This window comes from Siniperca chuatsi, linkage group LG4 (assembly GCF_020085105.1).
Source record: "Siniperca chuatsi isolate FFG_IHB_CAS linkage group LG4, ASM2008510v1, whole genome shotgun sequence".
In the NCBI taxonomy this organism is placed as follows: domain Eukaryota; kingdom Metazoa; phylum Chordata; class Actinopteri; order Centrarchiformes; family Sinipercidae; genus Siniperca; species Siniperca chuatsi.
This window is the reverse complement of record NC_058045.1, coordinates 18,641,436-18,655,332: the sequence shown is the minus strand read 5'-3', so window position 1 is coordinate 18,655,332 and position 13,897 is coordinate 18,641,436. Positions and strand designations below refer to the sequence as shown.

General features: G+C 42.8%; 1 protein-coding gene across 6 annotated transcripts in view; it reads left to right on the top strand.

Annotated features, from left to right (window-relative positions):
• osbpl5 (oxysterol binding protein-like 5) overlaps positions 1–13,897 on the top strand; it is a 56,771-nt gene that overhangs the window by 35,020 nt on the left and 7,854 nt on the right. For 4 of the 6 annotated variants that reach the window (XM_044191867.1, XM_044191866.1, XM_044191864.1 and 1 more), the window contains 10 exons: positions 705–857; positions 1,118–1,191; positions 2,857–2,937; positions 3,296–3,397; positions 3,730–3,933; positions 4,526–4,610; positions 4,744–4,906; positions 10,700–10,913; positions 11,315–11,499; positions 11,700–11,781. In XM_044191867.1, coding sequence (XP_044047802.1) covers positions 722–857; positions 1,118–1,191; positions 2,857–2,937; positions 3,296–3,397; positions 3,730–3,933; positions 4,526–4,610; positions 4,744–4,906; positions 10,700–10,913; positions 11,315–11,499; positions 11,700–11,781 — 1,326 coding nt within the window. In that variant the 5' untranslated portion in view covers positions 705–721. The remainder of the gene's footprint in view (positions 1–704; positions 858–1,117; positions 1,192–2,856; positions 2,938–3,295; positions 3,398–3,729; positions 3,934–4,525; positions 4,611–4,743; positions 4,907–10,699; positions 10,914–11,314; positions 11,500–11,699; positions 11,782–13,897) is intronic. The other 2 variants (XM_044191869.1, XM_044191868.1) reach the window with 1 other exon arrangement.

Genomic DNA, 13,897 nt, shown 5'->3' with positions numbered 1-13,897 from the left:
GCCGAGCCACAGCTTTATCCTGCACACATCTGCACTAGCTGCATTTGTCCCCTGTTGTGCGTTGAGATGTGCATCTCATTGGTAGATCTGTGTGGATATTAATGTCGGAATGTCTGAAGAAGCACCATTTTTTGGGGTGAAGCAATTTGTGGATTTAAGCTGTTGATGCAGGCAGACGGGGAGGATGGAGGAGTAGTGGAAACAGTGGTGGGGGTCTTCTTGGACAGTGGGTCTCTGTGGACAGAATGACTGAACTTGGTTGGAGACGCTATCTGTCACATACACTGACAATGTGCAGTCTGAACTGCTTGTCACTGCCACACACAGTGCTGTTATGTGGACAGGCTGACATGTCCTGGTACAGTAGGTCTTTGTTAGTGTCAGAGGAGAGAAAGGGTGGGGGGATCGGACAGACCGATAGATATACACAAAGAGAAGGAGTGAGGATGGAGTTTAAGAGCTCAGAGTCAGTGACGCAGGGAGAGACAACAAGTAAGATCATATTCAAGAGAAGAGCTACAAAGACAGGATGAGTCCCTTAACACTTCAATCCTAATATTAGATAAGTAAATGCATACATGCAAAAATCTTGAAAGTAACATTTTGTTCTAATCAGAATTTTCTCTTTTCATTCCTCTGTTTCCTCCTCCCTTTCCAAATCTTCCCTTCTCTCCTTTCTTCCTTCTGCGCTTCTACCCCTGCAGAGGAGCAGGTTGTCAGGATGAAGGAGGAGAATTTGTTCCATCGGAGGTTTTCTCTGTGCCCCAATGCCACCTCCCCACCCAAAATTGACCCCCGCACCCTCACCCGGAACCTGTCTTATGGAGGAGACAACGACCTCTACAACCTCAGCCCAGGTAAAAGGCCAAGGGGTCAAAGCTGACAAATGAAATGTGAATATGACAAAATGTGATATTTCAGTGACGTGTACTAGTGGATTCCAGTGTCTGTGAAATGATGGCGTACTGTGCTGTACTGTACTTATTCCATACAAATCAACAAACCTCAGCTGCTGCTTATTAGCTGCTTTTGGGGCTGCCATGCTTTTAATTGTCTGTCAGCAGGTTTATTCACTGAGTTCATTTGTATGTGACTGTGTGTTGTGGGTTCCCACCAGGCAGTGAGACAGACAGGAACGGTCTCTCCATGCTGAGTAATGAACTTAGTCCTGCCCAATCACCAGGCAGCAAGGTAAGAACACAGTTCCTGATTGGGCAGCTCCTTAACAGCTCACTCTAACTGACTCATTAGGTGAGCCCCTTGCCTTTTGTATGCTATGAAGATTTCTTTTCTTCTGATTGTTTGCAGTATTAGCAACCTACAAAATTTTAAGTAGAAAAACCTACAATGGTTGAGGCCTTGTTTTTAGAGGAAGTCAAGTCAGGGCATTTTACAAATGCATCATTAAATGTACCAGCAGCGGCACATGGCCACCCACACTGAGTCTGGTTCTGCTCGAGGTTTCTGCCTCTTAAAAGGAAGTTTTTCCTTGCCACTGTCGCCAAGTGCTTGCTCATGGTGGGAATTGTTGGGTCTCTGTAATTAATATAAAGAGTACGGTCTAGACCTGCTCTGTAAGACAAATGCAATGAGATAACTTCTGTTACTCTGAATTGGCGCAATATAAATAAAATTGAATTGAGATTGTGATATCCACTTTGTTTCAAACATTCAGTGCATTTTTAATGGAAAACAGATGTATTACTTTTTAACAAACCAGGTTTGAATAACAAGTCATGACACTGCACCAATGTAGTAAAGTCATATGAAAGCTGTGGGCCATGGTGGGAACTGTGTCTTTAGCACAAGCCATTTATTTGGCAACCCAGACCTTCATGGTCTTGATGCTGCCTCTCCTGCTTATGTCGTATTAGTGCTAACAATCTGTCTCCATTCTTTAGTAATACTAATTAGGAGTAGTCAGTAAATGTTTGCAATGGCAACCGGATAATCTCATCTTGTCTTGTGTCCTCTCCTCTTGTCGCTTCGCCTCACCTCGTCTCATAATATACTATTTATATGTGGAATAATTCACAGGTGCAGCTGCATCTCTGGCCTTTTGCCCTTTCTTCCATCCTGAAAGCCCTTATGGGACAATAGGAGACTGAGCACGGCCTTACCCTTGCATGTTGTCATTTATATGGGCTTGTAATAATATACTACGCTTTAAAAATGGCTTCTTTTAACACAAATAGATAAGACTAAGCGCCTGTGTGGGCTCACCAAATAATATTGTGAGTCATATTGGTTTAGCGCATACAGAACAAGTGGTTATGTAATTACATATCACAGCATAATTTACCACGAGATTCTAATCTCTACTTACTGATCAGAGGAGACCATCAAGCAGTCCGTGTCCTTTGCTATCTAACCAAGGAAGTCAGTGGGTTTGTTGTCACAACACCTGAAGCAGGCAGTCAGCAAATTGGCCTTGCTGATTGACAGGGCCACCCACCTGCTTCATACAAACTTGTGGCAGATCAGATGTGCTACGTGGCAAAGGGAACAATTAAACAATGTGGTGTTCATAATGCAAGCAAGTCAAATTAGTTAACTCTTGTGGCAGTACACTGACTGTGTATTGTTTGTTTAATAGGGCAGCAGCGTTCTAAAATATGATCCCAAAAGTTTGTTTAAAATGCTGTTGTGATTGTTAATCATAGATTATTTAATCTAGATTTGATAAGAGACGGAACAGTTTTTCTGTACTGTCAAGATTTTGACTAATTTAAACTTTTACAAGCCAACATTTTACAATCGTTAATTTTCATAAACTATAGTCTCTACAGAAGTTGTATTTGTTAACAGTGTCTGTCTTTAGTTTAAATCCTCTCCTCTCCTCCCTCCCTCTTCCAGTCTGAGTCCAGGATGTTTAATGGTCTTGAGAAGGACTGCCCCTCCCCCACAGAGAAGCTGGCCCGGAAGGAGTCTCTCAAGGTACAGATCACTTCCTTGCATGAGACAGTTGGGCAAAATGTTGAGCATTATTTTTCAATTGGATCTATTGTATCTCTGTCAGTCTAAGATCAGTGGATTAAATGTACACGAGCCATTTGGGAACCTTTTGAAATGTCCTCTAATTATATTTTAAATGTGTACCCTTTTGTATGTTTCAAATGATCAACAATGAATCATGTTAATGACAACTAAAGACAACAGTATGACAGCATGATTGCTAACATTTGTTTGACTGTGCTTCCACCTAGTGTTGGTACTCTCAGATCTGTCATCTGACCAGTAAGACTGATGACTCATTCATGTGTTTTTTTTTCTTTTTTTAATCTCTGTTTCACAGGTCCAAAAGCAGAATTACAGGCAAGAGAAGAAACGGGCAGCTAAAGAAATGTTTAGTGCACTAAAGGATCCCAGTGTTGTCATCATGTCCAACTGGCTAAAGGTGTGGGGATGTTGTCTATTAGACAGAGCTGCTACTTTGACACCCAGAATAATGATATCTCTGCAGACACGCTGACAACAAGCTAGTCAGACTTTCTAATCTGTCAATACACTTATCATCCTAGATGTAATTTGCACATCTGCTGTTACAAATAATTGTGAAACAATGGAACAATTCTACAGCTCAGAATGTATTCATGTTTATGTTCAGTTTACTAAACACAAAGTTATGTTATGTGTAACTGTAAAAAAACCCATCATATTCCTTGTATTCACATTATGTTCTGATCCTAAAATTCCCTGTCTCATCCCTTGCCCCCATCCCTTCTTTAGATCCGTGGCTCTTTAAAGAGTTGGACCAAGCTGTGGTGTGCCCTGAAGCCTGGAGTTATTTTGATCTATAAGACCCCCAAAACGGACCATTGGGTGGGCACCGTCCTGCTCAGTGCATGCAAGCTGATTGAGAGACCTTCCAAGAAGGACGGCTTCTGCTTCAAGCTCTACCACCCACTGGACAAATCCATCTGGGCTGTCAAGGTCAGACATGTTTGTAGGCTCACTGGTATTTTTATAAACCCAGTAACGTTAATAACAGATGATCAAGAAGACTTCAGTGATCATAATGAGACAGACTAAATAAAACTATTCACTCAGTATACTAGGATAATTCTATGGTTTCTTTTTATATGTAAATGTTAGTATCACTTAAGTCTGACGAGGTGGTTTTTGCTTGTACAAACACTGATAATGCAGCTGTGTCTAGGATTGGAATTAATGTACAGTTACTAATTGGAATTTTTAGCCAAACATGAAATGGTCTAACCAGCATTGAAGCTTTTTCAAGGGAGCTTAGTTGCTGTCAAGACTGGAGTTTTAAGTTGAAATTTGGTTTAGCAATGCTGAATGAAAATGCAGGGTTTATTTGCACTGCAAGATTTAAACAAAAGCAATTGTATCTGTAATTATATTTTATTTCAGTTTTCTTTCATTTTTATTCACCAATAGTTTTCATTTTTAAGTGATAATTATCCTTTTCAGGGCTCCATTATGCTTATATCCCTTGTTTCTGTTGGTATGACATGACTAAAATGGCATGAAGCGTGACTCACTGTTTCATCCATATGCTCAGGGTCCCAAAGGAGAGAATGTTGGCTCCATCACGCAGCCTCTACCCAGCAACTACCTGATCTTCAGAGCAACATCCGAGTCTGATGGTGAGGCTTATGTGTGGTTGCTTCGGTTGTGTTCGGAAGTGTACATTATTGCATTTTTAATGAATTATTTTTTTACAAGCAAAATGTATTGAAGGCACTCCTTTCCATCTCTACAATATGTATGTCTCTCCAGGCCGGTGCTGGATGGATGCCTTGGAGCTGGCTCTCAGCTGCTCCAGTCTCTACAAGCTGACAGCCAAAGCTGGGAGAGAAGCAGATATCAGCACATCTTCAGAGTCCTCCCATATACTCCACCTGCTGCAGTCTACCGCACTCAGTGATACAGAGCTGTTACAGTAAGTTATACACTTATATAGCTGCATACACTGAGAGCCTCTCAGATATAATTTATCTCCATCTTTATTAGTTGTTGTCATTGGATGATCTATGTTTCCTGTAATCACACTCCAAGTTGTTGCTCTTGCCAATTCACACACAGAAGTGTTGGCATTTCTACCAAACACAGTTATGCTGTCTTATGTCAGAAATTTGCAGATGGTAGCTCTAAAATACAGTCTCTGTGATTTCTGGTCATCAACTCAGCATAACAACTGAAGAAACATGGACTCCCAGAGATATTCCTTGCTAAATGCAAAACACTGCCCCTGCAACAGACAAGGTTAGCTGTGTAGGGTGCACATTCTAGTAAATTTTAGATTTCTTTGTAAAATAATTTATCACACACAAGTGTGATTTAAGGTCATTCAGTGCCAGAAAATTTAACTTGTGTGCATTTGGAAGGGAGCATATCAAATGTGATGCTGTATGCTACCATTTTGACATTAGATCAGGAAACTGCATCCTGGAAAAACCAGGACTCCAAAATCATGGCGGAATTGAATCTGTAACGATTAAAAAGGCAAAAAAAACAACAACAAAAAAACATTCCAAAATAAAGCTTTATATGAGAACAAAAAATAATATTTTACACACACAAACACATTCAATACAAACATACTCTTTTTACAGCTGGTCGAAGTAAAAGATTGCATTTAAAAAAACAAACAAACAAAATAAGCAAAAACAAATGTATGTATACATTACTCTGAGTTTGGTTTTCCTGTAACATGAAACCATACTAACAGAGGCAGGTATACGTCATCGAGGCGGTCATACATACTTGTGGATATGAACAATAAGAGCAGTAAAGAATGAAACATAATTTTATGCCGTGTTCATGGATGTGGGAAGTAGGGGTGCTAAGGGGGCTGCAACACCCCCTAAAGTCAGGAATAATATAAACCATCAGTTAAACTTAAAATGACTTTCTCCTTTTTTACTGGGACTTATATGTAGTTACTAGTAGCGCACTAATATTTGTGGTAGGAAAAAGGTTTGACTTTGTTTTTTATCCGTAGTTTATCATTAATATATATTAGTCTATAACACAACCTCATTAAGGAAAGACAAGATTGATTGGATCTATCACACTTGACCACATTGAGGCGTTTAAGGGAGTTGTAAGGTAGTGTCCCACTGAATCAAAGTAACTAAACACATCAGGGCACATGGTCACACAGACCCAGAGAGTTCAGTCCAGCCAGCTATAGCTAGAGTACATATGGTAACTGCAATTACTGCCACTATACAGGGACACACAGAGGCCATTAGTACAACAGGATGTGTGATTTGGTTATAGATCTAGATTATGAAATATATCTGGTAACTAGAGCTTGCTCTATTTTTTTTAGTATTAATTTGGTAACACTTTATATTAAAGTACACATATTCACCATGAACTAGTTGCTTATTAGCATGCATATTAGTAGCATATTGGCTCTTTATTAGTCATTATAAAGCACTTATTAAAGGTCCAGTATGTAACATTTAGGAGGGGCTATTGGCAGAAATGGAAATATAATATTTTAAGTATGTTTTCATTAGTGTATAATCGCCTGAAAATAAGAATTGTTGTGTTTTCATTACCTCAGAATAAGCCGTTATTATCTACATAGGGATATCCATCTAGTCATTGTCCGTTAATAACACTTAATGAATCTGGTCTATTCTTATGTAACAAAACACAAAAATACAAGTGTTAATAGTGTCCAAATAACTCAAATGTTTCCCATTCTAAAGTGAGGTCTTGCTAATTTTTTACACTCGGAGAGCTGTTTGCTTTCATTGTACGTCAGTCACTTTCATTTTTGGCCGCTCTTTCAAGCACTTAGTGTAAAAGAGGATGGGGATGAAGAGCGACGTGGAGTTGGCCTGTTTTCTTTTGGACAGGTAGGTGCCGGCGGTCAGCTTAGTTAGCTTGCTCTAGTACCGTGGCAGTCCCAAACCAAGGTAGTAAGTTGATCGTCTGACACTCAGCGCTGGTATATTGCTGACAATAGCTAACATTACTGTTGGCAGTGTATTTTTTTTTGTAACGTTGAAGAACTGATACAGCAACATTGTTATATACATCATTGGGCGTGCGCTTCTGGTGTCGTTGAGAGGAGGGGCCAACTTTTAATGTTGTGTTTACAAATCGCAACTGACAAATCCTACAGAGAGATCAGGCATATGGACTGAAGTGGAGACACGAAACAAAATTGATCATTTGATCATGAAGCCTGATGTAACTGTATAACTCAGGTTTATCAGTGAAGTGTATGAACTACTTTACACTGCAGACTTGAGTCTCCGTTAACAGTTGTTACTCTGTTAACAGCAAACAGAGTGACAGCTGTCTCATGACCAGGTCCATCTCTGGTTGAATGAGCATCGGTAGATCCACGTATCCTCGTCTCCTGTATGAAATGCCTGTCCAGGTGCTGTCTCACTCCCTTTTCCTATCCTTGCGGTTTTCATGCATTAGTTCAGTGTTCCTGTAGTTGCTGTGGCTGCTTTGACATACAGTATGTTGGTGTTCATGTTTGCTGTCTGCTTGTGAAATAGGCCTATATTAGATTTAAATGATCCTGGCCATTCAAATTAATGCAAAAACCATGAATGTCGCACAGAATTTTGTATGTCATTGAATAGAATTTCTCTCAGCACCCCCAACTCTGACTGACTTCCAGCATCCCTGGCAGTGCTGTGATATCAACACAAAGACAGGGCCAGCATGAAGGAAAAATAGGTGATCCTGCTATTTTTAATCATATTCAAGCCTTGACGATAATGGTTGCCCCAGGCAACCAGCTTTGGACCATTGTTAAACATTTCATATATACTGTATGTGTGTGGCGCGTAGAGAGAGGGACTTAAAGAGAAATTAGCTGTGGTTTTGTGGTGTCATTTTTCATTGATAAAATGTGGCATATAATTACATAGCAGCACTATGATGCTTTTCTCCTGTGCTGAAACAGTGTGAGTATAGTGTAATGTTGTCCTAGTTTGAGTCTCTCATGTAATCCTCTTTTTATTTATTTATTTATTTGTACATTTGAACACTGGATTCAGTAAACTTCTCCTAGTCACCTTTGCTTTGTTGAGTGTATAAAGCAGCACCTTGTGAAACTGGCTAAAAATCTCCTTTACTGGGCACTGGACAGGATATTTGCTATAGATAGATTATTAAGTGTGGCGAGAAACTGCTGAGCTTTTTAAAGCCTTCTAAAACGTAGCAGTCTTATATTGTGTTGATATTTGTATTGTCTATAAAAATACTCAAAATACAGCTTTATGAGTTTTAAATTGAGATATAGATTGGGAAATAGTGGCCTAAAGAGTGACTGCGCTGACAGGGAAAAGGAATGTATAAGTAGTTGTTTACTCAGCAGTTGCTCTAAGCAAGGCAGCTAACAGCCATTAGGTGGTGGACAGTAGAAGACTCTGAATGTGGAACATTATGAACGTAAGGAGGAGAATTACGGGGGAAACAAGTAATGTGGATGTTTGTGTGTATGCATGCTTATAGCCAATAAAATCAGCCATACCAAATTTTTAAATACAGGGTGTGTATGTATTTTTTATTAAAAGCTCTATTTATATTATAAATCCCACCCTGTTTAGCGTAATTGCATTATTATTTATCATAAATATTTAACAATATGTGTTCCTGTGCTTCTGCTTGTGAGTGTGTATGTCTGTCTGTCTTTTTTTTATATTCTTTACACATGTTGGTATTTATCCATCATAGTTATTTTCCCATTTCTTCTTGAAAGTGTGCAGCGCTGTTCTTGTACTGTTTACATACTACATTTGACATCCCTTTCCTCCCCACCCCCTCCTCCCCTTAACCTCCCTCTATGGCCGTACCCTCCCTCTAGCTGTCCATCTCAGCTCTCCCTCCTCTCCTGCTCCTCTCTCAGCCAATCGCAGCAGCTCCTACGATCACATGACTGACAGAGGAGCAGGAAGATGGAATAGAATGTTAACCATACACCACCCAGAAGGAGACTGCAGCACACAGCCATTGCAAGCCTGCACACAAACACACACACTGCCACACAGACAAAAATATGCACACACACATTCAGGAAGCAGGCGTGCCGGAGTCAAGGAAGCAAAACTGCACCTTTTAGTGACTAGATTAAAAACATTTACATGCTCACAGAAGAGGAGATAAGGAAAGACTGCGCCTGTGTTTAGATTTACTGGTAACATCATCGGTGGTGTTTTGATTCCTGAGGAAGAGTTTGTCTGTATGTCTTTGAGGTAAGGTAGGTCGGGTCTGTTCCAGGGCGTGTTTGTGTTAATAAATAACATTACTGTTTGGTTAGTGATTCACAGAGTGTGCAGGAATCTGATTCTTCTGGTATGTGAAGCCCTCGGGCATTTTGAAAATTGAACTCCCTTCCATTGTTGTTGGGCAAATAAGCTGTTCCCTTGTTTTCTGTGACCATAATCCCAGCACTGAATGTGGTTTTGAAAGCATATGACACACTACAATTATCTTCTACTGTCCTAATGTTTGTCTGTATTTGTTAGGATCCCAAGTGTAGAGGGTTTGTGAAATATCTGACTTAAAACCTTTTGAGTATGCATATGATTTAATTTCTGTGTTTGTCTGCTTGTGTGTGCCTTTGAATGTGCTTGAGTGTGTTTTAGGATGTGTGCACCCACCAGAGCACACAGACATCCACTGTCTGACTTTTAAAATGGCTGTAGGATTGGAACCATGATGTTCCTTTATAACTTTCGATTTCACCCCCCTCATCTCTCTTCCCATCTCTCATTCTTGCTTCTTTTTTTTTTTTTTTTTTTTTTTTGGTCATTTAGAAGCTGATGCGTGACTTTCTTCACTGTTTTCTCTTTTTACTTTGCTCTGGTTGTTAGAGTGCTGACAGATCTGGGGTCTGGGTTTAACTGGACTGGACTGGAAAATTCCACATTGAGAAAAAGATAAATCAGCATAGGATGCAGTTTGAATTAGTTAGGCCTATCTCTCAACTTTGTGTGTGCATGTGTTGCATGTGCATGCACACATATCTATGAAAGTATGAGCATGTGTGTGTATATGTACAGTATGTGTGTATGTAAAATACATGCATATGCGTACAATACCCTGTTTGTTTCCCCTGATTGTAGCCAGTCACATTCAGACCAGCCGAATGTGAGGTGGGAAATTAGAGCAAATAAGGATGAAGTGGTGTGGTTTGGTCTGGTTGTCCTGGCAACCAGACATGTCAGATTTACTAAATACATCCAGACCCACCAGGTCAGCCAGGGTTTTGTAGTCTCTAACGCAATGGGCTTACTCATCATAGCCGTGAGGAGGACGATAAGAGAACATCACAGATTCAGTACACTTGAATGCACCATGTTTGGGCTGTTTGTAGATTGCCTGACGGGAGAGGCAAAGTCATCAAAGCTTTGGCAGCACTGAACTAAAATTAAGTAAGCTGTTTATGTAATGTGACATTACTCATCTTTAATGTCTAATCATGATCATTAAAACTTCCACAAGCTTCCACACTCAGATTATCCCTGGTAATGACTTGCTGACCTTGTGAGAGGCACATATGATACCAGTTCAAATCTAAGATACAACCATAAGTCAAAGATCAGTGCACAACATTTTTTACAGAGAAAGCACCTTATAAAATCCTGTGATTGTTCATCTATAATTTCTAACAGAATTTCCAAAATAGGTTTGACTGAGTTGCTTAATATAGTTCTAACCTTGGTGTTCACTTCTCCTCTGTTACTATCAGATTAAATGACACTGTGCTGCTGGGCAATCACCACATGGAGCACGATGGCTTTTCAGACAAATCTGAGCGCGAAGCTCATGATGACTGGGACACTACCGCCAATGAGAACGGTGGAAGGCTGACAGGGGAGAGCGACATGGACCAATCAGACGAGATGTCCCCCGGGCTGCAGGCCACAGCCTATGTAGAGCAGAGCACAGAGGATATGGCTGAGGTGAGGTGCTGAGTTTAAAGAGTATTTATGAAGGAAGCTCTGCCATGTTTTATTTGAGTTGCAGTTCCCTCACAGCAGTTTTTAACTTTTGTATGTTCAAAATGGCAGCAAGAAAATGTAAAAACAAATACAGTACAGTAGTATCGTCAGTGTTTTGAAGTTTTAAGTAGTCCGTTGTGTTCTGAAAGCACTGTTTCTTATACTTGGGCACATCCATTATAGTTCAGTTCAGTACCTTCACTTACTTGCTCTGGCCCAATATTAATGAAAACATAACTGGTTCCCTTTGAGAAATTCTCTTTTTGCTTGTCCCAGTCATCTCAACCCAGGTGTCTGACTGGAGAGCCAACAGTGTGCCTCTCTGCTAACCCCACTCATTGTGCATGTATGTGTTACTTCAGGCTGGGGAGGCTTCCCAGGTGGAGACTGTATCAGAGGAGAACAAGGGTCTGATTTGGGGCCTGCTGAAACAGCTGCGGCCAGGCATGGACCTGTCCAAGGTGGTGCTGCCCACCTTCATACTGGAGCCACGTTCTTTCCTGGACAAACTGTCTGACTACTACTACCACGCTGATTTGCTCTCACAGTCAGTAACTTAAAGTCACTATACTGTGCGTGTGTGTGTGTGTGTGTGTGTGTGTGTGTGTGTGTGTGTGTCCATAAAAGTGTGCACATTTTAGTATTTTCCTTAAAAGTCAGATGAAGACTAGAATTATTATCTGCCTGCTTTTCTTGCCATAATTGTGTCTGTCTCCTTCACCATCTTCACCATCTCTCCTGCCACAGAGCTGCACTGGAGGAGAGTGCATATGGTCGGATCAAGCAGGTGCTGAGATGGTACTTGTCTGGCTTCTACAAGAAGCCCAAGGTAAGATTTGCAGAAGATTTGCCTGTCTGACATAAAAAACTGGATATCAATACATTTTCTTCAGCTCAACTAAAATAAAACAGAAATCCTTGTTATTGGGCCTCAACAACAACAACTTTAAAATGACTGCAGATTGTACAGAACTCAGCTGCTAGGCTTTTAACCAGGACATCACACCTGTTTTAGCCTCTTTACATTGGCTCCCTGTTTGTTTTAGGATTGATTTTAAGATCTTATGATTATGACTGGGGGACTTCAACGCCCACGTGGGCAACGACAGTGCCACCTGGAGAGGGGTAATCGGAAGGAACGGCCCCCCTGATCTGAACCCAAGTGGTGTTCAGTTGTTGGACTTCTGTGCTAGTTGCAGTTTGTCCATAACTAACACCATGTTCAAGCACAAGGGTGTCCATCAGTGCACGTGGCACCAGGACATTTTAGGCGGAGGTCGATGATCGACTTTGTTGTCGTATCATCTGACCTCCGCCGTGTGTCTTGGACACTCGGGTGAAGAGAGGGGCGGAGCTGTCAACCGATCACCACCTGGTGGTGAGTTGGATCCGCTGGCAGGGGAGGAAGCCGGACAGACTTGGCAGGCCCAAGCGTATCGTGAGGGTCTGCTGGGAACGCCTGGCGGAGCCCGCTGTCAGCAGGGTCTACAACTCACACCTCCGGGAGAGCTTCTCCCAGATCCCGGGAGGCTGGGGACATTGAGTCCGAGTGGACCATGTTTTCCACCTCCATTGTCGATGCGGCGGCTCGTAGCTGTGGTCGCAAGGTTTCTGGTGCCTGTCGCGCGGCAATCCCGAACCCGGTGGTGGACGCCGGAAGTAAGGGATGCCGTCAGGCTGAAGAAGGAGTCCTATCGGGCCTTGTTGGCTCGTGGGACTCCCGAGGCAGCTGACAGGTACCGGCAGGCTAAGCGTGCTGCAGCCCATGCGGTCACAGAGGCAAAAACTCAGGATTGGGAGAGGTTCGGAGAGGCCATGGAGGAGGACTATCGGTCGGCCTCAAAGAAATTCTGGCAAACCGTCCGACGGCTCAGGAGGGGAAGCAGTGCTTCACCAACACCGTGCACGGTGCGGGTGGAGAGCTGTTGACCTCGACTGGGGATGTTGTCGGACGGTGGAAGGAATACTTTGAGGATCTCCTCAATCCCGCTGTCACGTCTTCCGAAGAGGAAGCGGAGGCTGGGGGACCGGAGGCGGACTCATCCATCACCCTGGCCGAAGTCACTGAGGTTGTTGGCAAGCTCCTTGGTGGCAAGGCTTCAGGGGTGGATGAGATCCGTCCTGAGTATCTTAAGTCTCTGGATGTTGTGGGACTGTCTTGGCTGACACGTCTCTCTGCAACATCGCGTGGCGGTCTGGGACAGCGCCTCTGGACTGGCAGACCGGGGTGGTGGTCCCTCTGTATAAGAAGGGGGACCGGAGGGTGTGTTCCAATCACAGAGGGATCACACTTCTCAGCCTCCCCGGTAAGGTCTACTCCAGGGTACTGGAGAGGAGAATTCGTCCGATAGTCGAACCTCGGATTCAGGAGGAGCAGAGTGGTTTTCGTCCCGGTCGTGGAACACTGGACCAGCTCTATACTCTCCATCGGGTGCTCGAGGGTTCATGGGAGTTTGCCCAACCAGTCCACATGTGCTTTGTGGATCTGGAGAAGGCATTCGACCGTGTGCCCCGGGGCGCTTTGTGGGGAGTGCTCTGGGAGTATGGGGTCCGGGGCCCTTTGCTAAGGGCTGTCCGGTCCCTGTATAACCGAGCAGGAGCTGTGTTCGCATTGCCGGCAGTAAGTCAGACCTGTTCCCGGTGCATGTTGGACTCCGCCAGGGCTGCCCTTTGTCACCGGTTCTGTTCATAATTTATATGGACAGAATTTCTAGGCGCAGTCAGGGGCGGAGGGTGTCCGGTTTGGGAACCACAGGATCTCATCTCTGCTGTTTGCAGATGATGTCGTTCTGATGGCTTCTTCAAACCAGGACCTGCAGCATGCACTGGGACGGTTTGCAGCCGAGTGTGAAGCAGCTGGGATGAGAATCAGCTCTTCCAAATCTGAGGCCATGGTTCTTGACCGGAAAAAGGTGGTTTGCTCTCTTCGGGTAGGTGGGGAGTCC